The sequence below is a fragment of the Pleuronectes platessa genome, chromosome 15 (genome assembly GCF_947347685.1).
Source record: "Pleuronectes platessa chromosome 15, fPlePla1.1, whole genome shotgun sequence".
Taxonomy (NCBI): Eukaryota; Metazoa; Chordata; class Actinopteri; order Pleuronectiformes; family Pleuronectidae; genus Pleuronectes; species Pleuronectes platessa.
In genome coordinates this window covers 15,999,958-16,025,694 of record NC_070640.1, presented here as the reverse complement: position 1 = coordinate 16,025,694, position 25,737 = coordinate 15,999,958, and the positions used below count along the sequence as shown (strand labels likewise).

Here is a 25,737-nt window from a genome sequence, read left to right as displayed (position 1 = left end):
CTTCTCACACTGGCTCTTATTCTCAGCTACAACTCTTTAGTAAACACGTTAATCCTCATATTCATAAACAACACCAATGTATTTACTGTGAATTTTTGATACAGTAGATATATATATATATATATATATATATTTACGAATATTTAGTAATTATTTTGGGCCTCTGCTCTGTCTATCTAGATTGGTATGGTGGCTTGGCGGATGACCCTGCGAACTCCAGAGTATCCAGCGGGACGTGAGATCATCGTTATTAGCAATGACATCACACACAAGATCGGCTCATTCGGGCCCCAGGAGGACATTCTGTTCCTGCGAGCCTCCGAAATGGCCAGAGAGAGCGGAATCCCTCGAATCTACATCGCGGCCAACAGCGGCGCCCGCATCGGGCTGGCAGAGGAAATAAGACACATGTTCCATGTGGCGTGGCAAGATCCAGCAGACCCGTATAAGGTCAGCCATCTTCGTCTCAATCACAGAACACTGCAGTTGAAGGCTTCTCTAGAATATTTCAAAATGTCAAAGCATTTTAGACCTCTGCTTGTATTTATGCATGATATTCTTTTTTTGTTTTGTTTTTTATATTAATATTACATATATTTTTTTATATTCCCTCTGTAAATCTTGTTAGCGGGTACAATTTTGATTTTAGGATGACACTTTTCGTCATTTCGGTTTTTTTGCGCAATGACATTAAGGTTCTTGTATCTCAAATGTCCTTAAAACTTATCGACAAATTAATACTTTTACTTTTTTGAATGTCTAACTTCATACATCCACCTGGTTGCTCTTTTGTGCATTTTTTAATTGTTTGTGTCTTTTTTTCTGTATGCATCTTTTACCTTTCCCTCTTTTTCCGCTCTTATTTTTCCTTTTCTGTCCCTTTTTCCTTTCTTTTCTTCCTTATAAGACTTATTGTTTTCTGCCCCTGTATCTTTGTCTTTCATAATAAGCAGGCATTCTTTTTTCCCCTGCAGGGTTTCAAGTATCTCTACCTCACACCTCAGGATTACAAGAAGGTCTCAGCCCTGAACTCTGTGCACTGTGAACATGTGGAGGATGAGGGAGAATCCAGGTAGGTCATAATAATAACATATGAAAACTTTGTACGTGAGGAAATTAATCTTCCAGCTGCTGTAATATCAGTCAAGTGAGCGTGACTTCCCAGATTTAAGTCCATGAGAATGTGATAGAGGTAACTGCAGGCGGAAAGCTGGTGGAAGGTCACGTCTGGCTCAGAGTGATTGCAGCTCAAGTGTTGTCCAACAGGTACAAGATCACTGACATCATTGGAAAGGATGAAGGACTGGGTGTGGAGAACCTGAGAGGGTCTGGGATGATAGCTGGAGAATCCTCTTTGGCTTATGATGAGATCATTACCATGAACCTGGTAAGACTGAAGTGGACTCAGTTGTGTACAGAAAACACACGCACACATGAAGTCTCCTCGTTATCCCTGATCCCTGTTTCCATGAGATGACTTGGAGACATATATTATCGTCCTATAGGTCACATGTCGAGCCATTGGAATTGGGGCCTATCTGGTCAGGCTTGGACAGCGAACCATCCAAGTGGACAACTCTCATATTATTCTTACTGGAGCCGGAGCTCTCAACAAGGTAAAATCATCCACAAAGATTTTCTAATATAAATGTATTTTTCGGTTCAATACAAAGAGTGTTATAAGGTTGAATACACAATCCTCTAGTTTGCCTGCACAGTTTCCTATAACACTGAAAGAGCACCAGATAAATTGTTTCTGAATTTGCACAGTTGATGCATCTGCATTTTAATGAGGAATTTACTATACATTTCATATTCATCAGCTAGCTTTTACATTTTTCAGCTGATATGAGACGAAGGGATAATATATCTGGAAAAGAGCTCTTTGGTTGGTCATAATTATCAGTTTTTTTACAATCAAAAACAGGGTAGAATTAACTGTGTTTTCATAAATTAATTTTATATTAAAGAAATAAATAAAACTGGAAATGGTGCTATGTTTTTGTAGCTTTTTCCAACTCTGCGACCAGGCCTCCTCCTGCCTTGCTCTGCAAGTTCTCGTTCCCGATCCCAGTGACAGGCCCGCCTGCCACTCATATAGTGAAATAATTGAAAGCGAACCATGAAGTTGTATTTGCATAGAAATAGAGTGACATGCCAGAGGCTACAATGCAGGACACCCATATCATTTGTTTTTAATCAAAATGAAGTTTTGCTGAGGCAAATTGTTTTCTGAATGCAGCTGATTTGTGTGTGCGTGCGTGCGTGCGTGTGTGTGTTTGTGTGTGTGTCTTTACGCTTCACTCCCTGCTTTCATCTTGCTTTTTCGTTCTCTGTCCTTGTCAGTGCATTAGGATGACTCCATTTTAAATTAGATAACGGGTTGCAACATGACAAATCATGTAAATGGCCCAATAATGGCATATCTATTTGCTGGTATAGCAATTGTTTTTATAGGGCACCCACTGTGGAGCTGTATTTGTGCATTAGACTCGTAGTCATGATTACTGAAAAGTGTCTACATTGTGTAGGCAATGCATTGCAGTACAGTGCATCATGTGTTTGTTTTAAAATGGTACAGATCTCACAAGCGACAAAGGCAAGAAGGGTCGTTTTTCCTGCTCATGTGGTTTCTTGGCTATTAACTGAAACTTAATGGAGAGCAAGAGGCTGCAACCGTGAGATCATCATTTCATTATCAGCTGAAAAGCTCACATATTTTCATGGGGACTGGATAGTAACTACTAGCGTAAATACCCCAGTGAGCTGTTACATCCAGTTGGCCTCTGCTTTCCTCCCAGTCGTCTCCCTCCGTCCCTCCTCCTATATCCCATCCTCTCCTCCCTGCTGTAGAATCTTAATGAAGCCGGCGACGGCCAGAGGCGCCGGGGTTTTGTGTATGTCAAGGTGATTGCAATGTTTCTCAGGCCCGCAGGCTTTACTGACAGCTTTAGGAGAGCGCCCTAGATTTGTAGCCAGATACATAACCATTAACGGTAATAAAGAAAGTAAATGATGGCTGAAAAGGTGAGAGTCGAGGGTAGGGTTTGAGCTTTTCCCTGATTTTTATGGAAGCAAGTCAGGACTGTGCCACCTGTTCTAAGCGGCTTATGAAAATAGGCCGGGCAGAGAAAGATTTTTATAGCTTTGGGTTGGCACCGCTCTGCACCTTCTCTAGGCTCAGCTGTGAGGGAGAGTTTTCTGACAGCTGATCACCTGCATTGACAATGGAGTGGGGCCATGCCTTGTAATTCAGGGCCCCAGCTGTTCCGTGACATGTCTGCGACTGTGCGCGAGCTCGTTGATCAGCAGCTCCCCAAATGAGAAACTTAGTGACGACTCCTCCTGTTGTCTGCCAAGGCTGCGCAACACATTCGGTAGATTGACTGATGGTGCCATCTGAGACAAGAGAGAGGAAGCTTTAAATGGCCAAATCTTTACATAATTTAACTGGGCAGAAAACCGCTGCTCCAGATTTCCACGCCAGTTCCAAGAGCAACACTGCAATTGTTTACTCCTGTATGTCACTAAGTGGATAGTTAACATGAAAGCCTTGTTTTTCACCATGGTTTATGCCTTGATCATTTTGTTGTCCAATGTAAAATCCACACCTATTCCGCAGCTGTGGGATAGCCTGGGTTTTCCACTAACCAAAGGGTTGATGGTTCGATCGCCGGTGTCCTTAGGCAAGACACTGAACTCTAAATTGCCCCCAGACAGCTGTGCCGGGTGTGTGAGTGATGTGTGATAGAGAAAGTGCTGCACATAGATTCATTGTCTGAAGGTTGAATGGCAAAACTGTACTGTAAAGTGCTGTGAGTGGTCATCGAGACTAGAAAAGCGCAACATTAAAACAGATCAATTACCTTCTTCTTCTTCCTCCAGGTGCTGGGCAGAGAAGTGTACACGTCGAACAACCAGCTCGGCGGAATTCAGATCATGCACAACAATGGTGTGACCCACTCTACGGTTTGTGATGACTTTGAAGGAGTCTTCAATATTCTGGAATGGCTCACCTACATGCCCAAGGTAATTTTTAGCAGTTGTTTTGAATAAGATGCTGACTCCTCAATTCATACGAGTCTCACAATGTGTAGGGTTACCCGTTTTTTGCAGAACTTAAAATTACAAATCTTTCTTCAGTGTTCATCCAGTCCAGTGCCCATCCTCAGTGCCAAGGATCCCATAGATCGGCCAATAGAGTTTGTTCCCACCAAAACTCCGTATGACCCTCGCTGGATGTTGGCAGGACGTCCCAGCCAGAGTAAGTGGTCTTATCTGTTCATCAGTCACTGAAGTCTTTTTTTCTGTGTTCATATTAATATAAATAGAATCTCTTTGCACTTAAGATTCTTGGGTGAAAATATACAACATTTGAAAGCACATATTCCCTAACATTTTACACATAATTAAATAAGATCTGTTTATAAAACATGCAAACCGTACTGTACTCAAAAAGCTGAATTATAAATGAAATAGACTCATATAGTATTTTGGATGTAACTATGACAATGTTTCATACATTGTAATTTACTCTACAATAAAGGTTTGTCATCAGTTGTCCTGATTTTTTGGTGTGCAATTTAAGATAAATACAAAAATTTACCATTTCATCAAATTTCAGGATTAACTTTTGAAATAGTTTGTAACTAGAGTGAAGCAGTTGATAAACTAATAGAGAAACAGTGAAGCCAATCATTATGCTGCTGAAGGTAGAACCGAAATGGATGCAGTGTGTTTTACACTGCAGGTCAGGACTGGGCAGGTTCCAGTGTAATTACAGCTAACGACAGGAAAGAGACCGGTAGACCGTGTGGGAGGCCAGTCGACGTCTCCTGTAGTGATGAGTGGCGAGGTTTAATTGAATGGTAACCTCCCAGGCTGGGCATGTTTCTGAGGGTGTACAGGCAGTAAAAGAGCTGAGCAAGCTTCTTTATACAGTCATCCATCATGGTAGCTGCCAAGATTACAGATTCGGAAATACACAGCCGCCGACTGCATGAGGAATAGAAACAGGGATTTTTTTTTAAGTAGGGAAAGTGATAACATCTTTTGAAGGTTGATTCATTCCAAATGGCAGTAACTAACTTGACTTTCTTCCCTGTTTCATTCAACTCTCTGTGTAAAGCTCCAAAGGGTTCGTGGCAGAGTGGCTTCTTTGACAATGGCTCCTTCATGGAGATTATGCAGCCGTGGGCTCAGAGTGTTGTGGTCGGCAGAGCCAGGTAAAAAAACTCTAAACGAGGATTACATCTCTTTACCATAGATAACTAGAACGACACTATAGAGTGCATACCTCTGCTAATAACCCCCTAATGAAACTCCATTAAATCTGCTAGATCCAGTAATTGTTTGGACCTGCACCAAATTGAACAAACTAATATATTTAAGCTTACTAAATACAAAATCCATCCACTTTATCCTGGAAAGTCAATGAAAAAGTTAAATAAATCACACATTGCAATGATGACTAAAGTGATAAATAATTTGCCCCTTTTTCCTATTCTGTGAAAAAAAATTTTGTTTTTTTTTCTCTTGGCCCGTCCATTTCTCTACGTCCCATCCTTCTACCAACTTTTGTGGAAATCTGATATATGCAAAGACAAACTAGAATGGCTAGAGTATAATAATTTCTTGGTAAAACAGGGAAATTATTGAAAAACACATTATTTCGCAATGTAATAGAAAATGGAAAATAATTCCTGGATCAACCAAGATGACAAGGTTACCTTCTTGGCAGAGGTAGTTCTCCTGCCATTTAAAAAAATGTAGTGAAGGTACTTTATAGACGTTAGTTCTGAAAGTCCTCTCTCCTCAGACTGGGTGGGATACCCACCGGAGTGGTTGCTGTGGAAACCAGGTCAGTGGAGCTGTCGATCCCAGCTGATCCAGCCAATCTGGACTCAGATGCGAAGGTGAGGGCTCCCTCGATACATACACTCAAGACTGAACCGGTACCCGAGGGTTGATAATGATGATGTTTCTGACTTGTGTATTCAGATCATCCAACAAGCAGGACAGGTGTGGTTCCCAGATTCTGCTTTCAAAACTGCTCAGGCCATTAAGGACCTGAACCGGGAAGGCCTACCTCTCATGGTGTTTGCCAACTGGAGGGGCTTTTCTGGAGGAATGAAAGGTACCTCCCCTTCCTTAATAATGAGTAGTTCTTGGGTTTGTCTCTTTGCTTGGGGCGGTGTGGCCAAGGGTGTAGAGCGGGCGTTCTCCAACATGAAGGTTGCCGGTTCAAACCCCACTCTTACCCATCTGCATGCCTAAGTGTCATTGGCAAGATACTGAACCCCTAAGTGGCCCCTCATAAATGTTGAGTGTACTAAAAATGTAAGTCGCTTTGGACAAAAGCATCAGCTAAATGACATGTAATGTAATGCTGTGTCTCATTAGAAAATGTTCCTCCTTAGATATGTACGACCAGGTGTTGAAGTTCGGTGCCTACATTGTGGACGGGCTGAGGGAATACAGGCAGCCGGTACTGGTTTATATTCCACCGCAGGCTGAGCTGAGGGGAGGCTCCTGGGTGGTGATAGATCCCACCATCAACCCCCGTCACATGGAGATGTACGCCGACAAGGACAGCCGGTGAGTTGGATGAAAAGAAGGTACGAATAAGAAACATCTTTATCACAGCACCTATGGCTCAATGAAATCCTTCTTCATGGTTCAGCGGTGGAGTGTTGGAGCCTGAAGGAACAGTGGAGATCAAGTTCAGGAGGAAGGACTTGGTAAAGACCATGAGAAGAGTCGATCCGGTCTACTTGAGTTTGGCAGAACGACTGGGTGAGTCCTGTTGAGATCTAACTAAAAAGGTCTTCTTTGACCCCCCTCACTCGGCCATGTTCTCAGTTGTAGTCCCTCTCGCTGCCATTCTGTTTTGGAAGGAACCATATATCAGGTGGGAGCATGTGTGCTTTCACTCGTGTCCTTTATTTGCTGTTGATTGTATCATCTTCGATGCAGTTCCCCCGGGAGATGTGTCAATCACTGCTCACTCGGATCAATCACCGGCCCTCCTGTCACTCCTGAGCAGGCTATTGATTTCACTGGAGGGGCGCGCAGAGGAACTTTGGTCCAATGCTGCGTTGTGTGTGTGGGGGGGGGCTTGATGCTTTGGGCAAACTGTTGGAATGAAGATGGGGGAGTTTGAGAGCTTACAGATAGAAATTGACACAAATCAGTCCTCAGTGACAGCAACCAGGGGTTTTCTGTTAGCAGGAGTTAATTCACAGCTGCGTGTAGAAACTGGTCAAGCCGAGGACGCGATGTTCCACAAGGTTCCTCGTGTACATAGTCAGGCAAATGTTTGAATTTGATGATTTAAATCGTGGATTTATTTTGAAACAGGAACCCCAGAGCTGAGCCCCCCTGATCGTAAAGAGCTGGAGAGCCAGCTGAAGGAGCGGGAAGAGTTCCTGCTGCCCATCTACCACCAGGTGGCTGTGCAGTTTGCAGACCTCCATGACACCCCAGGTCGCATGCAAGAGAAAGGCGTCATCACGGTGAGAGCTCCTTTTTTTTTTTTTTTTTTAAATGCTATCTTTAGTGCATGTATTTCTCCAGTATAAATGTGCTGTATGTGTATAAACGGAAAAGCCCACAGGGGAAGTATCAGTCTAGCTGCTGCCGCACCTGCCCAGTGAATAATGTTTGGTCTCCCCGAGCTGCTGAGACTCGTCCTCATAATTATCTTCTGATGACCCTGGTCCATCACCTTAGCAACCGCAGAGCAGCCCCCAGGCAGGTCCCAGCTCATTCTGTGCCTTCCCAGTCCCATCCTTCACATACAAACACACACGTACACACACACACACACGTACACACACACACACACACACACACACACACACACACACACACACACACACACTCTCGCTTTGCTCACATGACCAGAAGGGTGTTTCACGGATGGATGCCAGTCAGGGAGATCTCTTTTTTTAATGTGGACTCTCTAAAGACTCAATAACTGAACTGATCTGTATGTTCACCTTCATTTTATCAGCAGAGACATATGTGTTCAAAATAATGAAGTATTCATTCGTATACAGACATCGAATAATGTTTAAAACGTGGGTGATTGTTGCTCTCAATAACATGAACCGCTCTTCTTCTGCACTTCTCAGGATATCCTGGAGTGGCAAACGTCCCGTCAGTTCTTCTACTGGCGTCTGCGGCGTCTGCTGCTAGAGGACACGGTGAAGAGGAAGATCCAGGCCGCCAACAGCGAGCTGACAGACGGCCAGATCCAGGCCATGCTGCGCCGCTGGTTTGTGGAGGCCGAGGGGGCCGTCAAGGTAAAACCCCCGACACACCATCATGCTTGCTCTACAGACTCTTGAGTGGAAGCTGTAGAAAACCATAATTAATATCTCATTGAATTGGAAGCTTATGATTTTGACATTAACCTGTAATTTTGTGTAGTCACTGTATGATTCAAGGTTATTTAATTGATTCATCTTTTCTCAAATTTACTCATCCATTATGTGTATAAAAACTTTAATGGCACTCATTAGAATGCATACCTTTGCCAAGTCCCAACTGTTCCCTTGTTAAAACCACATTTGAATTTACTAGATCCAGGTTTTATTTGGATCTGCATCTCATTTCACACACACTGATAAATCGGTTCCCTAAATACATCTGTTTTACCCAAAAAATTTAAAATATAAATCAAGATCCATGAATTATTCTCTGAGAAACCAACGGAAATGGTGAAAACGCCAAATCTAACGATGTTAAAGAAAGTGGAAATTAAAAATATTCCCAGATCCACCCCTTCATTTAGATCCGCACAAAAATTCATTGGGTTCTTTCTTCACCCTTTCCACATCATGCCACGAAACTCACGGTAATCCCTCTAACAGTTTTTATATAATCTTTTTTACAGACAAACAGACAGGGGTGAAAACATCACCTCCTTGAATTTGAAGCTCTACCTCTTAGAGGAGCTTTGTTAAACTCAACGACAAACAGAAGTCAGTTATTTCAATTTAGTTTCAGCTAGCACAGTTCAAAAATTCCAATTCAAATCAACCTAAAATTACACCAAACTTCTAACATTATAAAAAACAGAGACTGAATGACAAGAAAGCCCACTGTTGGTTGTGTATTAAACCTTTTTTATCAGGTTTCTTCACTGCCACAGTTTTTTTTTAGACTTCATACAGTGTATCTGCTCGTATCCAAAGTCATCATTATATCAAGTCTTTTCTAATGAGCAACTGTGACGCGAAGTGCGTTTTCTCTTAGTCTCGGGTTAAACGGCTCATTCCTCACTCAAATCTGAGGCTTGTTTTCAGGAATGTTTGTAGCTTCATTCAAGTAAACACCTTGTTTGCCCGGAGGAATAATTACAGAGGTGTTTTTATTTATTTTTATCCCTGAACTCCGATCAGTTTTCCCACAAGGTGTGCCAGTTAAAATAAAAAGTAGTCATCATTCCTTTTAAATGATTGTCGTTAATGAAAGTAAACATCCCTCAGAGATCCATAAATACTGCGGTTCCCTCTGGCCCAGTCTCGGGCTCAGAGAACGAGCCGTGGGGGGGAGGGGGGCGACACGAGCCGGCCCCGGCCTCGGAGATCTCCTAAGACGTGGCCTTCTTGTTAGCTGATATAATATCCCCAATCAGGAGTGGCTGTCTTAAGCCACAATTAATCACAGCCCTGGCACGTGCAGATAGGAGAGCAACACACTGTTTCTTAATTAAAAGCAAACAGATTAAAAATGATTAATAACGGCATTAGATGTTCTCGTGGACCTCAAGCAGGACTGCTCATAAAAAAGGCAAGAGCCCATTAAACCCCTCCACCCCCAAATCTTTGCTAAGCCCTCCAGCCTGGCTTTGTTTGGAATCAGAGATGCCGGCTCTCATGAATGCAAATTTTTTACCGTCAGGTCCAGTCAACAAAACATCAGGGTCCCCATCTATTTGTGCCTTTCCAGCTCTTTTGTTGTTGTTATTTATTCATTGATTCGTAATATGTTTGTCTTCCTATACTGTTCGTACTGTATTTATGTAGGTTTCTAATTTTGTGACATTCAAAGCATAGAAAATGTTTGATTTCTCTGCTTTATTGATTCATCTTCCCTCCTTTGATATTTCTCCCTGCATTGTTTAGGCCTATCTGTGGGATGACAACGAAGAGGTGGTGGGATGGCTGGAGAGGCATTTGGCCGAAGAGGAGGGGGCCAGGTCTGTCATCGACGAGAACATCAAGTACATCCGCCGCGATCACATCCTCAAACAGATTCGCAGGTGAGGATTCTTATCAACCTGGTTATGAGTTTCACCGCGCAACTGGTTTGCACCCTTCTTCACACGTGCGAGACATCGCAGGATTTTAAGGTTGTTTCTCCTCTTTGCTTTCAGCCTTGTTCAAGCCAACCCAGAGGTCGCCATGGATTCCATCGTGCACATGACCCAGCACATCTCCCCCACGCAGAGAGCAGAGGTGGTGCGGATCCTGTCCACCATGGAGACGTCATCTCCCTCCTCCTAGTCGAGAGCCTGGCCTCTCCTCCGTTCTCTCGCCTGTCTGATTCACGGCTCGGGGCCACGACCATGGCCAAGCAGAAAAAAAAAGAAAAGAGCCTGGCTCGGCCGCTGCTGCTCCTGACTGAGGCCTGCACTCAACCCTGTGGCTGGAGGAGCTGACGGGATGGCCTTCGCTGCTGCCAGGTCACTAATGAAGCGTTGGAGATTGTTCTCACTAAACAAAAGATGACTGACATCATCGGTTAAATTTTTTTAGATTGTCTTGCGCGTATGGTGGTGTTTAGATGAATCCATGTATTTTATATTTTAAGTGCAATTAAAAGTGAGTTAAAAAAAAATATCTAGAGACTAATATAACACGAGTTTACAAAGTCGGCTCTAATGGATGTCTATGCTTCCATGATAATCAGTGGCCTCCCTCCTTTTGAACAGGAGCGAGCACAACAATATATAGAGAACGTTGTCATATTATAAACGCATCTTGGTTTGTGACATATGCTTGTTAAGATTCGCAAGTGTTTTGATGACCAGCTCAACAATGACAACACATTACCCAGGGGGCATTGGCAGGGAGAGAAAAAAGGGGGTTTTAAACTCCACCGTAGGGAGCACTTAGTTAATGAACAAAGACAGGGAACACTGCAGCAGATTTGGACAGGAGAGCACCGCAGGGAGCAGGGGCAGGGTCCCTTTTCAGTCCCTGACTGTTTCACAGTTACCCCGCAGTGAGCGACGGGCCGCTCGCCTCGCAACAAAACACACAGCTGTCCCTTCTGTTCTCCCTCACACAGTACACACATGCTGCTGTACGTGCACTTTACTGAGGACTGTTCCCTTACACTGAAAGCCAGAAATAAACTTCTAGCGTAGACTACGGGTGCACACACGCACACGCACACACACACACACACACATGCATACATGACAATTGATGCAAAATGTGATACACTGAGTGGCATATAGTTTAAATGGGATTGGTTTATGGTACTACACAGTGTGGATAATAGCATGCTTGTTTTAATCTTTTTCACCTTTTAGGTTATTTCTTTTTTCTGCAACTTATTTTGTCATTCCTAATACCGATCACTTTTTCGGTTTCGACTAAAACCTTTTTTGAATAAGCGGACCTCAACTGTAAGTCTGAAATGTTGTCTAATTTTACTATAATCCACAATAACTCTTCTATTTAATGTTTGTACCTTTTGTTTATATGACATATTTTCTTAATATCTTTTTCTTTTGGAAAACAAAACTTGAATCTCATATTCTCAACTTGAGCTGGAAGACGGGTCTAAATCGTGGAAAGTGAATAATAAGTGTTTTCTCTTTTTTTCTTTTATTTCTTCTTTAACAATAGAGTATACTTAACAAGCAGAATGATACCGTCATGTTGAATTCAATCCACTGTGTCAGATGTTATGATGAGAGAAAGCGATGTTGGCAATGTGAAATGCTTCATGGTCGATGCTGTCCCTCTAATGTGCCTCTATGTTGACATATAATCCAGTTGCTTTATAAGTAACTGGCTGTTTGTATACAAGAATGGAGAAGAATTTACAGTGACAAGCTCTATATGTGTCTAAAACTTTAATAAAGCTTATCCAACTTAGTCTGAATTGTATTTGTTTCGAAACTTGTAACTTAGAAATTCATTTTTTTTATTCCCTGAAAAAATAACAAACTTAATCGGATTTAACAAAATTCTAGTTTCCAAGAATATGCAGTAATTTAATTTGTCATTTATTTTGTTCATGTATTGATGATCCTCAGGACTGATAATCACGTCACTGGGAAACCTCATTAATTTAAGCAGTCGGAGCAAAGTCTATTACTCTGGGGAGACGTTTCCTGATTACTCCAAAACGATAGACTTCCGATTTCCTCAATCCTCAGACGATTAAAGTGCCGTTTTCTCTCCTGGCTTTTAAACTTCAACCGTCTTAAGGAGGATGAAGAGGATCAAACAAATATTGAGGGATCTATCTCATCCTTTTTTATTTTTTTATTTTGTCTCGTTCATTCATATCATCCCCTCGGCTCTGTCAACTCTATTACCGCCCTACCAACAAATATGTAAGACAAATTGAGTTGCAAGCACCCAATACCCACCACAATTATACGAGGCCCAATAAGAAAATGAGTCATTTGGTGGTATAATTGGAAATGTGCCTTGCTTGGTCTCTGCGGTCTCCCAGAGGCTTTTGCTCATTTCTGGTGGCATGCTAGGCCGGCTAATTCTTTTAATCAGTGGCGAACTGCAGAAGTCAGGTCGGTTGTCAACCACTGAAGTGGAGAGGGAGGTTTGGTTTAGTGGAACTTGATGGAGGCACGTTGGTGTGGGTCAGGAAAGAACCCTTTGCATTGTATTGCAGGTCTGGATGGAGGTGATGGATCCAGGAAAATTGATGGATAGCGTGTTTTTCCGGCACATTTAGGAAACTTATAATTGAGTATGAGTAATTTGGTTCAGCTGGAGTTCCCTTGAAATATTAACATTGGATGACACTGTAAGATGCAGTACTTCCCTTTCCTTAACAAGTCAATAATAGAAAAGCCATGAGCAGATTGTGAAAAGTGACATTGAGATATAATGTTCAATGATCAACTGTCAAAGTAGTTCAGGGAAGGTTACATGTAGTGAACATTTAATTCATTCATTGGTTTTATTTTGGACGTTTGAGTTGAAAGATGAAGTAATATTTAGAATTACCACAGTGAGGTTGTATGCCTCCACCACCCAGTGCAGTTTCAGTCTCCAGACTCACGAGGTCTGTGTGACCTTTGACCACTGAAATCCAATCAGTTAATTCTTGACTCCGAGTGGATATTTGTACCAAATATTTTAAGAAAAAACCCCAAGGTCCATTTGAAATATAGCATTCTAAAGGATGGGATGGATGGACATGTGGAGAGATTGGACGTACAGAGGTACGAACAACCCGAAAACAGAATTCCTCTGGCTACCTGCATGGAGACATAAAAACCGAAAGATGCTCGATATATCAGTAATGGATTGCTGTACTGTCTACACACACAGATATGTATATTCCTTTTTAGTTTCTGACCTTTGAGACTCCTTCAAAGTGGGTGACCACTGCCTGCAGGTGATGGTGGCAGCCCTAGTGGAGGTGTGCAAGAAACTTCTTCCTGTCCTTTCTCCAGCTTACGATGTGCATTTACAAAAAAATATATATATATTTTTGGCTTTAATCAAGCTGATGCTGCGTATATATATATTTTTATGGACATACTACTGCCAAATCCCAGTGATGGCCGGCCTCAGTCAGAACTGAAAGAAAAAGGACAACATCGGTTCTGTGATGAGATTGAAATAGAGGCATTAAGATGGCGCGGGAGGTGGGGGGGGGGAAGACTCAATCATGCATCCGGAGGAGGCCGTAATTCCACATTCATGCATCTCGGTGACTTGACAGCACTTGAGAGACAATGCCCGTGACCCAGTTGCAGGATTCCAATTAGCGGGCTGTGTGCAACAGTTGAGATGAAAAGCGAACAGGGTCTTTACAGAGCCCCAGGGCTGTCTGATTACTGCCTGAAAACAAGAGTCTTTTGGCCGTGACAAAGAGCGGAGCGGCACAGAGGGAGTGCCAGGCCCCAGCTGTCCTCCTCCTCCTCCTCCTCCTCTTCTCCAGGCTGAAGATTCTGAAGAGCTCATCTCTTCCCCGCTCCGTCTGCCTTCCCTCTTCACGTTTCAGCCGTATTGTAAATTGTGTCTGGCTGCGCAGTCGCAGTCAGACACTTTTCAAACAGTGTCATTATTAGTTCTGAAAATGTTGGTGGGCTGTGGTGCCCTGTCTGTGAAGGATACCGATCACCTCTGGGTCATGAACCTGCGTCTCCTGTATTAACTCAAGACAATTTCATTACACCACTTTCTGGCCTGAGAGCTGCCTCCAAAAGATTTTCAATCCACAGAAAACCGATCTATGATTTAGAAAAAGTACTATTCATTTCCATACTTAGATTATCAGCCTATTAACAGCTGTTTCAATGTCTGATTTTGTAAAAAATATCCTTGTGATCCAGTTAACATTTTAATAGTTATCATTATGATGTAAATTAAATGTTAGTAGTCTTCTACTATTAAATGGGAGCAATATATTAAAGTTGCACATTAGTTTGCATAGTGTAAAGTATATTCTTAAATATATCAGGTAAACTTAAGTGGTTTTTCCATAGGTTGTAAAGTGAAGTGCTACTTTGATACTAAATTGTAATATACATTGTTTTGGTCTATATTAACTCTACAACAGTTGGTCAGTGCCACAGAATGATGAATCTGATTTAGATATCCAAAGTATCCAATAACAGCTGATTTAGGATCAGGCAGATTGCACTTTTATGTTCTTTGATCTAATTCTAAGGTGTCTCCTTGTTTCTCCTACATATCGGTGCCACGTTTGCTTCGTGTAAGAAGGCAGATAACATTGATGGAGTTCCATGTTATCGATTCTTTGATTTTCAATACCTTTGTAGGAGTTGCAGGAGTGAGTCATACAAATAAAACATATAGAAATGTGTAAGATATAAAAAAAGATAAAATGCAGTCATGATATGACCTTAGATTTTGTAAAATACTTTAGTTTACAGCACTTGTTGTGTAATAAGAACGTTTTCAATCTGGATTTAATAGCTGCAATGGGGTATTCCTAAAACCATCAGGCAGTTGGTTCCAGTAACAAATAAAGGCTTAATTTCCTTGTTTAGATGGTTATAAAAGCTGTTTAAACATTTCATTTAAAGCCCAGAGCTATTTCTGCCACAGAGTTTATCTTAGATTCCATCGGGTCCCAGACTAGGTGGATTTAAGCTGAATTAAAACACTGCATTCATACCATTGGCTTTGTTTGCATATAGTTTTATGGTGGCAATTCTTTAAAGTGAGATTTCCCTATGCAGGTCAGGCTTTCATGATTTATAATGCTCGATAGCCCTAAATTATCAAGCTCAAACCCAACTTCTGAAAGGCAATTTCCATCAATAGATCAAAAGAATGAAAGTAAATGATGTATTGTATCTTCAATCCAAGGAGGCCTTCCCTGCAGAGTTATAGCCAGGCAGTGAATCTCTCCAGGGGCACGGAGGAGGCCTGTCAGCCGGCCGCACGAGAGGCTCCCTCTCCGATCTGCATCTTGAACGTGCCACAGGAGGGTCAGAGATTACAGCATCCCATCATCATCGCCACATAACGCGTTCTCGATTGGTAAACACAGGCTGAGGGCTAACTGAGCATGAGATGGAAGCGAGTAAGGCTGATTCACAAGCACAAGGAGCGTCTGCTGCCAGAAGACGAGGGAAGCACCAGAGGTTACGAGCTCCTCGCCTACAAAATATTTGAATCACGACTTCAGGAAACACGGTGTGCAAGTCGACGCATCTTCAAGTATAAATCAAGATCATGCCGAAGCCTCAGTGCACAATCGCTATTTGTCCCTGATGCCGCTGCTGCTCATGCACTTGACTCTAAATTCGTCTCAGACAGTAGAAACGTAGCTTAGCCAGAATGCAAAGCTCCTTGTAATCATGAGCATTGCAGAGCAGGTGAATCTGCTCCACGTACCAAGCAGCCTTTCCTCACATTCCCTCCCCCCCCCCCCTTGGTCCGACATTAACATTCATGGAGCCACTGGAGTGTGGCGAGCCACGTACGTGGAGCCCGCCGCCGCCAAGACGCGAGGAACGAGAGGGTAGAGAGAGGGAGGACGGAGGAATGGGAGGGGTGGGGCCTATGGTGGTGAAGGTTGCTCATTGTTGGGATTGTGGGGAAAGGTCAGCAACCAAAGGTGTCACATGCACGAGTCATACATCACAATTATTACTGTAGGTCATTGACTGGTATGGAAATTATGAGAGGAGGTCCATAAGTAAAGCTGGAAGAGGGGATGAGGATGAGCCGGCAGGAAGCTGCTGTATCTCTTCAGATTTCAGATTCACATGCTTTATAAATAACATGAAAGGTATGGATCCTAATGATATAATAGATGTTATATTATATCAGTAGTTAAATGTTTCTTGTCCGCCCAAGTTGCACATTTTGTTTCCTGTTGTTCTACTGTCTTGTAGAGTTTAAATCAATTGCACCTAGTGGTCCCGCCTATTTTGCTATTTATGGTAGTCTGTTGTTAATTGTATGTCTATTTGTGTAAATACACTGAGCGCAACTAAACCGGAGTCAAATTCCTAGTATGCGTACTCATACATGGCAAATAAAACTGATTCTAATTGTATTGTGATGATGACGGCTCGAAGGATGGAAAGGTGAATCTGTTGATCCACCTCTTTGGTCCAGACTGAAATATGTGCCAGCAACTATTGAAATTGATTTCCATGATAATACGTGCCTACATTCATGCTCCCCAGAAGAGGAATCCTATTTATTTTGAAACTTTTACTTTTGTGTCTCCCCTGCTTTGCTTCCTGTCTGTGTCTCTGTCTGTTGATTACTCATCACGCCTTTATTAGTTTCACCAGCAGTGTGTTGTTAACTTGGGTATAAAGGCCATGTCCCCACGACTGCAGACATTTTGAATGAAGGGATATTCGTGTACGTGTGGACAGGGCTCATTTTCTCTGTCAGTTAATCAGCGTTCTTGCATTTTCCTGTTCTTTTCTTCATATTGATGCTGTTGAAGTTATTTTCCAGCTCGCTTTTTCCCTTTATGTTTTGGACGCTGCTTCTCAGACCCCTGAGCGGTTCTTCATACCTTTAATTCCTATTAACGACTGTTGGATCCATCCCCGTCCTGTCATCTGCATTCGAGTCTTGTCTGGTCTGGGATGCTACAGATCCCTTGATTTTTCATTTAGTGAAAGATTGAGATTTCTTTTGTTTTAAACCATCTCAAAAACATTGGATGAGTGTAATTGTGAAACTTGAGAGACGATCATGGTCTCCAGCAAATGAAAGCCACACAGCTTTGCTCCCCACACCTTCTATCTTTCACAATTAGGGTCTAATGACCAAATGCCTGCAAAATCTTTTACAGTCCTGCCTGAGCTCCATTTGGTGCTAATCAGCAAATGACTGCTCACTACAATGCTGAATTAATATAAGCATGCCTTCTAAATATTAAACTTTATAAACAGATTCTGTATGCGATGCAGTGTCTGTAGGCGAAAACAGGATTTCCAGACTGACCAGTTCGTTCCAGTTTCCTTTTTCTAGTTTGACAGAAATGCATCTACTATCAGATTTTTAATTCATCTGCATTCATGTTCAGATAGCTCTTAATAGAGACTACAGCCAAAATGTAATCCGCACCTTAAACACCTTCAAAAAGTCACTGTTTGTGTTGCGGGAACTGTTCGTCTCATATTAAACTAGTCTTACTGTAAACACTGTGTACGGTCAGCCGAAGATGTTTTGGCCTGGGTATAAACCTGAGGACTAGAAGACACAAAGTTAAACTTGATATTAATGTCATATGTGGGACTCCTTTTGAATCATGTGTCTTCCTGTGTGGTCAGCGCCTCCTCTTTTGAGAATAAGGGTGTCGCACTCTGCAGCTAGTTGAGCTATATTCATAATTTTCTATATTGCAACCCATTCTGTGTCAAATTATAAAATGCATGCATATCAAGTGAGTGGTGGGCATAATGATTGATTGATTGGTAGCTGCGCTGAAGAGCCTGCAGTCTGCTGCGTATTCCTGCGCCACATTCTAATTCTCGGTTGTAGTTTGCACTGAGTTGCTGACCAAAAGATTTGAGCTGAATGCAAACATCAGACCAGCAGAGGCCCGTTTTCCGAGGTGCGCCACATTAAAATTCATGCATTACATTGCATAGCAGTGGAGCGTTTAAAGCCAGGTCCCTGTGGAACTGTTGGTTTACTGCTTCTCATGGGGCCTGTGGAATGGCTGGATCTGTGACCAGCAGTGTCCTCTGGCTCTGAAGGACGAAGGCAACCAACCGGGGAAATCACTGCGCTCCACAACAAGGCATCGTGGCATCGAACAGCATTAGTGTCTAACATTTAAGACGGAAAATTTAGTTGCAGGAAGCATCTACCTTCTGTGTGTCATGTGTTTTAGTATCACACTGGCTAGAGGTAGAACCCAAAGGCAGAGGCTGGAGCTGGCTCAAGAAACACCCTTTACTGCAGGATGTTCGGTGCACAGGTATAAAGTCGGCCGAAAAAATAAGAAATACTCATGTAACACATGTAGGGTTAAGACTGATTAATGCTGGCACGCTGTACACAAAGTTACAAGATGAACTGGCTAAATAATGAGAGAAACACTGACACTAATACAAGAAGGGAGACAATGAGGGCGCAGGAAACGCAAGAGGATCAGAAGTAAGACACTAATCTCGGGGATGTGACAACTATAATGATCACATATGATGTGATTTGAGGGAATTCAATGTGGAAAATGTTTAGGATTATTAGAAGACACATCCGTCATCCAGAATGAGGCTTGGCTGAGTAGCTGGAGCCTGAAAGAAAAATCTAAATTAGGTAGTCACTCAAATCTGTACAAATGTATTCAGTCAGAGATCAACAATTTATATTTGGGACAAATCACTTCCTGACAATACATCAGAGTGCTTTACATGGCAAACAGAAATAGACCCGAAAACCAACATGCACAGTGGCAGATATATGTCTTTTCTCTATTGGGGGCCATAGAGAGCAAAACCACACATCATTGGATATATTTTCAAAATCGTTCCTCGTTCATGCAGATTGAGTACCTATAAAAAAAGTTCAGAAAATAAATATTCTCTACAAATTTTGGTATTGTCAGGATTGATAGTCAAGACCACCGACAGTACAGGGGGACCTCGGGGGCCGATCAGATATCAGCTGGGGCCGGTGCCCCCTGCTCCACCCCTTGATCCACCCCTGAACATGCAAAACACACCTTTTTGGTTCTGACATCTCATCAATGGTAAGGCTTCATCTACACCACTACATGTCAGTCTTAAAAATGCATTCCGACTGCTATGTTTACACCTGCCATCCAAGCTAATCCCACAATTACGAGGGCCTAAGATGGATAAGTCTTGGAAATGCTGTTGGCCCCGTTTAACCTTGAAATCTCCAGGTAGTGCATAGTAGTATGGATATGTGACATTTGATAACGATGTTGTAGTCATCTGCATTCGCTTCCTGATTGCTTCTTACTGTTACACCTCTACCGTTAGCGGTGGAAGCAAAACCTTGCTAATATGTAGTGTCGCGATGAGATTTTTGTCCAAGAAAAGAAATCCCTGCTCTTCCTTTCACCTTTATTGTTTCTCATTTGTAGTCATTTCTGTGACTAAACAGACCACTGCAGAGTGACTTAACAGACGCTTCCTGTTTACACGGGCTGGAATGGTCACATGATACATGTTTTCAGGAGTGATTTGACATGAATTGGGGATTATTACTGACGCGGACCTACAACCCTCATGTGCACAGACATAATTTTAGTGTTAAAACCAAAACGTATTAGCTTGGATGTTTTAATGTCCTCTGTGGACTGTAACTGTCCGACATGTCCATATTATCAAAACAACAAGTGTTGCCGAGGTACAGTACGTGCAGATACTAAATAACACAAAATAGGTTAGTATGATCATTATATACTCGACGTGCACATCTTCTCCATGAGGGAGTGACTTGTCAATATCTATAACAAGCTGAAATCTTCTGTGCACTTGGCCTTTTACAGAAGAAGCAGTGCAGGAGAAGAGAGGAGGTGGGGAACTCGTATGATTCCGTCCTCTTCAACTTTAATCAAAAGTACACTGACATGCCGCAGCCCCCTCCTCCTCCTCTTTCATAATAATGGGCCGCTAAAAATTCAGGAGGCAGGCTCCACATCAATCACTCGCCAGATTTGAGTCCAATGCAATAAATATGTAAATGAGGAGAAACCAATGTCTCGTGGCTTTGAGATCAGCGCGAGGGGAGAGAGAGAGAAAAAAAGCGAGGCGGAGGGGGGGGGGGGGGGGGGGTGTTGTATTAATTGCCCATGGCCAGAGGAATCCTATTACTGTGGGCATTGATTATAAAATTGTATGTGTGAATGATTTTCATGCAAAAAGTGGACTATAGCGAGCCTCCAGCGAAAAAGTGAAGAAAGAGGGGAAATTAGCGAATTGGGCCAGACTGTGCACGAGGACAAAAAGGAGACGGCAGCCGCCAAATGTCCAAACGCCAAATCTCAGTCCAAACTAGATCTAGATTATTAGGTGAAGCATTGGATGAGGAGTTAAAGAGAATTTCCATCTCTAACAAAAAGATGTATTATTATAAAATGTTGTCCAGTAAAAATACAAATATGTATTCAGTGTGTGTGTGTGTGTGTGTGTGTGTGTGTGTGTGTGTGTGTGAGTTGGTGTGTGTGTGTTAAACATGAACATACATAAAACAGGCTAAAAATGTGCATTCCCTGAACACAAGTCACCAAAAGGCATAATGCTCGGTAAAGATTTATACTATCAACATTTTACTTTTGGAAGCAGTTCAATACATTTTGTGGTGAATGTGATGCAAATCGCCTCTGAAGACAAATACCATTTATTGCAGGTGGTTTATCTAACAGTTGCCATGATCGCTAGCAGGTATAGATTCAAATTGATTAGCCGTGGCCTCCTGTTTGACTTGCAGATCTCTCTCTTAATCAAGGCGTTTTGTTCAGATAAACAAGGATTAAGCTGCTTAACAGAGAAGAGAACATTCAAGAATGACGCTTCAGAGGCTTTAATTCACCGAATTGGACAAGGTTTAAAACAATGAATACATGTTTGTATTTCTAGACATATTCCTTATTGAAGCTGCACTTTTAATTCTGCTTCTCTCAACATTATTTAGATTCACAAAGTCTATGTTGTGTGTAACATATTTAATAACCACTGTAATATTCCCATGACAATGAGTTTAAGGTCTTAGTAGCAGATAAAGGGAAAATAGTGTATGTATTTTTATGACTTTAACATTTTTAATTGATGGGAATAGGAGCGGCTCAAAAATGCTAAACGTGCTTTTCTTGCACACTTACAAGGTGAAGCTCCAGCCTGCCCCAGTGAGGACAATGAGAGGGTTGTTGATGAGCTCAGGGTCCCAGAGAAGATGCTTCATGTGCAGCTGAACAAGGCTCAAGACGCAGCCTGAGAGTCATTAACACACCTCAGTGGTTAATGGGTTTTTAAAGAGACCAAAAAAAAAAAACTGAATGGGGAAATTACTGTCAGAAATTAAGGTATTATACAGTTCTGATGACTGAGTTAAAGAAATTGTTATATATCAAAGACTGTGTCATTTCCTTTATGGTTACTCGAGATGCTTGTTTTGCATTCAAGTTTAGACTTTTTTTTTGTAAGCTGGTATTCGAGCCAATAATGGATATTCAGTCACCTGTGTTGTTTTCTTCCTGATACCAGGTCATCTTTTACATTTGTAAACAATTAAAATGTCTGGTTTCAAAGTATATGATTCATTTGACATCTTTCTGACCATAGTTACTTTATTTTCTACAAGTATTTTACCATGTGTGTTTCTCGTTTGTCCCTGTACAGGTGAATGGGTGAACGAAATAGCACGGATGGATTTTTACTAAACTTGAGCTGATTGATCGAGGTTAAAAAAATGCGCTCAGAAAAATCACATTTCAGAGATATTGCTGCAAATAGGAGCGACAATCTTGAGCTTCTACTAAACAGAAAAAATAATTTCCTATCATGTGATTTCATGAAGAAAACAAAAAAGACACCAGGCATTATAAATGCATCGCATGTACAGACATGGTCTAAAGCTTGTATAGGTTGAAAATACAGTTAAATGTATGATCTCATAAATAGGAATGACGTAACTAGGAAGTCATAAAACTGTCATATGGTGAAGTTATGAAGAAGCTTTTGCAACCAATAAGATCAGAGATATGATCCACAGCTTTTTACGGGTTTAACTAATAATTTGCGATCATTTTGTTCAAATAATGGTATCTATAGAGGAGGCTTGACTACAAAGTAAACGTTAACATGCAAGCAGGGCACATTGGTTTGGTCCAAAATAGCCTCTGAAAAGCCCAAAACCAAGAATAAATCAACTATCTAATATTAACCTCAGTTCCTGTATACTAGATGTCTCCATTTTATCTAAACTAATTCAAAACACATCACTGAGGTACATTGTTGCACTGAGTCACGTCTTCCTTGATTACCATCAACATGCTTTATTTTACGCTCTCCCACCTACGCTGTCCCTCTGCCATAAATACTCATTAACACACCAAATGTAAATAGTGCCCAACAATTAGAATATTATACTTCACTTTGAATGTTTGCTTTAAAATACAATGTTCAGCTGCTTTATGGACAGAGGGTGTTTAAAATGAAACTACTTGCTGTTGGGCCTGTTTTTTCTTATGTTGTCTTTTAAATAGAGAATTATTCGGCTTAAACCTTTTTTAATTCACTTCCGTTGTGTGTTTGGCGTTCAACAAGGGCAAGTACAAGTATCTTGTTTATTCAGCCAGAATAGTTCCGCGAGCTTTTCCGACTTCCTCACCACCATTTCACCATATTTGTATTTTTTAGACTCTAAAATTCCACCAGAAACATAAATGATGAGTTACTAACACACCCATGTTTGCCTCCCTTTCTCTCCTGCCCCTCCCCCCCCCCAAAACCGCTCCACTGGTGCGCTCCGTCACTGCACGACAGCTCGATATTCGATGTTGGTCCCGTCCTCCTTCATGCTCCTCACCTCTCCCTGACTCTAAAATATTCACTCTGTCACCACCCATCTCTCCTCTGCTAACAGAGAGGTCTCGACCCATGACTCGAGTGGTATTTTCAGACCAGCTTTAGTATTTCCAGATCCACACGTACCTGCAGGGCTGCTTTCTAATTTATCTGGAAAATACCCAGAAAAATGTACAAGATGAAGCCCCTTTGTATAAGCATGCACCCACAAAACCACACAGCATGTTTTGTGCATTGAATGTCTCATGTAGATCAGCCAGCACTGTCACTAACATCACAGGGAGAAGCTGCAGGTGTGTTGAGGCAGCAGCAGAAAGAAAACCTAAAAACCTCTGCAGTGAACACATATTCTTTTTTCAAGATGTTCAACTGTCTGTACCAACAGGAACGACTTAGGGTTGCAGCATATAGCTCTGACTTTGTCACTTGTGATGCACTTTATACGGCCAGAGGAGCCTTGAATGTAAAGTCTGAGAGTTATAGTGTTTTCTGGATTTATCAAGAAAGAACTGCCTGTCACTGTTTCCTGGAGACCAGTGTAATGTCTGTATCACTCTTTTGAGCCTAAACCAAAGATGACACTAAAGCTCGAACCTCACAACCGAAATACAACCAGCGTTTGCTCTTTAGTTCATTAAAACATCTAAATGATCAGTTCATAAGCAAAGGAGCTGATCATGAAGTCCTCTTGATTAAGTAAAGTTTGTGTGTGTGTGTCCCTCAGTGTAAAAAACACTGTTCTTAGGACATTTGGGTTGTCCCCCAGAGCTGTTTAGGGTTAACATGAAGGGTTTTTTAAGATTCAGCTTAGAATTAGGTTAACGTTAGGTTAAGATTTGGTTTGTGTGTGTTTGTGACACTTTGGGCGTGTTGTTAAAAAATGATGCTGATCCTTTTTTGTTTGGGGGGAAAAAACACTTAAGCCTCTAATAACTTACTGTAAATCATGTCGTCACACAGCAAAGGAAAATGCATAAAAATATTTACTGGGGCTCTAATAATCAATAGCAGCGGCAAGGATTATTACAAATCATTGTATAAATTGATGAGTTACTGTGAGATGGGTGTTGAATTGTATGTTAGTGTCGTCTTCAATAACTGAGTGCAGCTGATTAAAGTTACTGCAACTGTTTTTCAGCAGCTTTCAGATAAGGGTGTCTCTAACGTGCACTGTGAAATTATCAAATCTGTGTCCTGCGGCGAAACCCTCACATTTTGATCTGTGACGAGATGCTTCCATCAAATCCTGTCCATCCACATTCCAATAAATCAGGAAACTATATCAATCTCACACTTGAATGAACAAGTACTGTCATTCACCTCCCAAATCATTAATCCAACAATAATGATGTGTTTTATTATACAGCGAATCGCCCCACACACCAGTCCCTTGAAATGAATAAGTACAATCACGTTATTATCTCCTGAAAACCAGTGATGCTGCTGTTGGCGGCATACACGAGACTTCAATATAAATAATTTGACATTTTTATCAATCAAAGTCTTGGGTCTCGGATGTTTTCGGCTAAATTGGAAAAACCATGTTCTATTCATACATCCTCAGAGAATTAGAAGAGAGCTGTCACTTGGCAACAGTTTATTAGTATTTTCTGTTTGTTTTTTTATTTTCAATGAGGACATAATACAAACTACCACAGTGAGCGACCACAGAAAGAAAACAGCTACAAAAATTTGGTTTTTGAGTCTGGGTCAAGAGTTTTTTTTTTATATACAGCTGAAATTCAAACCCCTGCATACTGGAGCTTTACGTAAACAACGACTGCTCTGTACAATTGTCCATTGTTCCATATATAAGGTTGGACTTGTGTCACGTGAAAGTCAAATCATTTTTCTATTCCATATAAAATTTGCAGATTTATAAAGATAATCCTTTTGAAGGCAAACGTGTGTTGACAATCAAATAATTAGAAATAAATAAAAAGACCAAAACAAATGCTTCCACGTTCCTGAGAGAGGTTTTTCGGTCCAACCTATTAAACATCACAATCATAATCTGTTATTAAATGGTGAAATCTTTTATTACGTGTGAACTCATGTAGAGAGGGAGGGTGCTGCTCGTCAGTAAAACACTGAAAGGTGGTCAAACCGCTGCCATTCACCTTCACATTAACATTTCAATTCAAATACGATGCAGAAGTTCTCCTGCGATCACTGAACAAAAAACACTTTTTTCTTCAAACTATAAATGTGTTTGTTTATTGCTTGATCTGTGGAGCTCAGCATTACGAATGCAATGAGTCAATTTCAAACTGTTAATCGGCTGGTAAATAAACAATCATACCGACATACAAATATAGAGATTTATAAATACAGAGAGCTTAGCAGATATGAAAGCAAATAAATATGTAATATATAAAGTAAATAACTGAATAAATAGATCAATAAATAGATAAATTAAAAAGTGCATTTTATAAGGAACAAAAAAGAAAAATAACTGATTTGCCTTCAAAATCCAAGTGTGCCTTGTAGTTATAGTTTCAGCTGCA

At 41.4% G+C, this 25,737-nt stretch overlaps 1 protein-coding gene across 7 annotated transcripts in view; it reads left to right on the top strand.

Moving 5' to 3' along the window:
* Positions 1-12,119, top strand: part of acaca (acetyl-CoA carboxylase alpha) — a 34,613-nt gene extending 22,494 nt beyond the window's left edge. For 6 of the 7 annotated variants that reach the window (XM_053440939.1, XM_053440937.1, XM_053440938.1 and 3 more), the window contains 15 exons: positions 181-450; positions 975-1,072; positions 1,267-1,387; positions 1,506-1,616; positions 3,886-4,029; positions 4,144-4,264; positions 5,129-5,225; positions 5,819-5,915; positions 6,001-6,136; positions 6,420-6,597; positions 6,683-6,795; positions 7,360-7,514; positions 8,136-8,306; positions 10,134-10,270; positions 10,385-12,119. In XM_053440939.1, coding sequence (XP_053296914.1) covers positions 181-450; positions 975-1,072; positions 1,267-1,387; positions 1,506-1,616; positions 3,886-4,029; positions 4,144-4,264; positions 5,129-5,225; positions 5,819-5,915; positions 6,001-6,136; positions 6,420-6,597; positions 6,683-6,795; positions 7,360-7,514; positions 8,136-8,306; positions 10,134-10,270; positions 10,385-10,514 — 2,079 coding nt within the window. In that variant the 3' untranslated portion in view covers positions 10,515-12,119. Of the gene's footprint in view, positions 1-180; positions 451-974; positions 1,073-1,266; positions 1,388-1,505; positions 1,617-3,885; positions 4,030-4,143; positions 4,265-5,128; positions 5,226-5,818; positions 5,916-6,000; positions 6,137-6,419; positions 6,598-6,682; positions 6,796-7,359; positions 7,515-7,608; positions 7,753-8,135; positions 8,307-10,133; positions 10,271-10,384 lie in introns of those variants that run through there. The other variant, XR_008341877.1, reaches the window with a different exon arrangement.
* Positions 12,120-25,737: the final 13,618 nt, after the last annotated feature.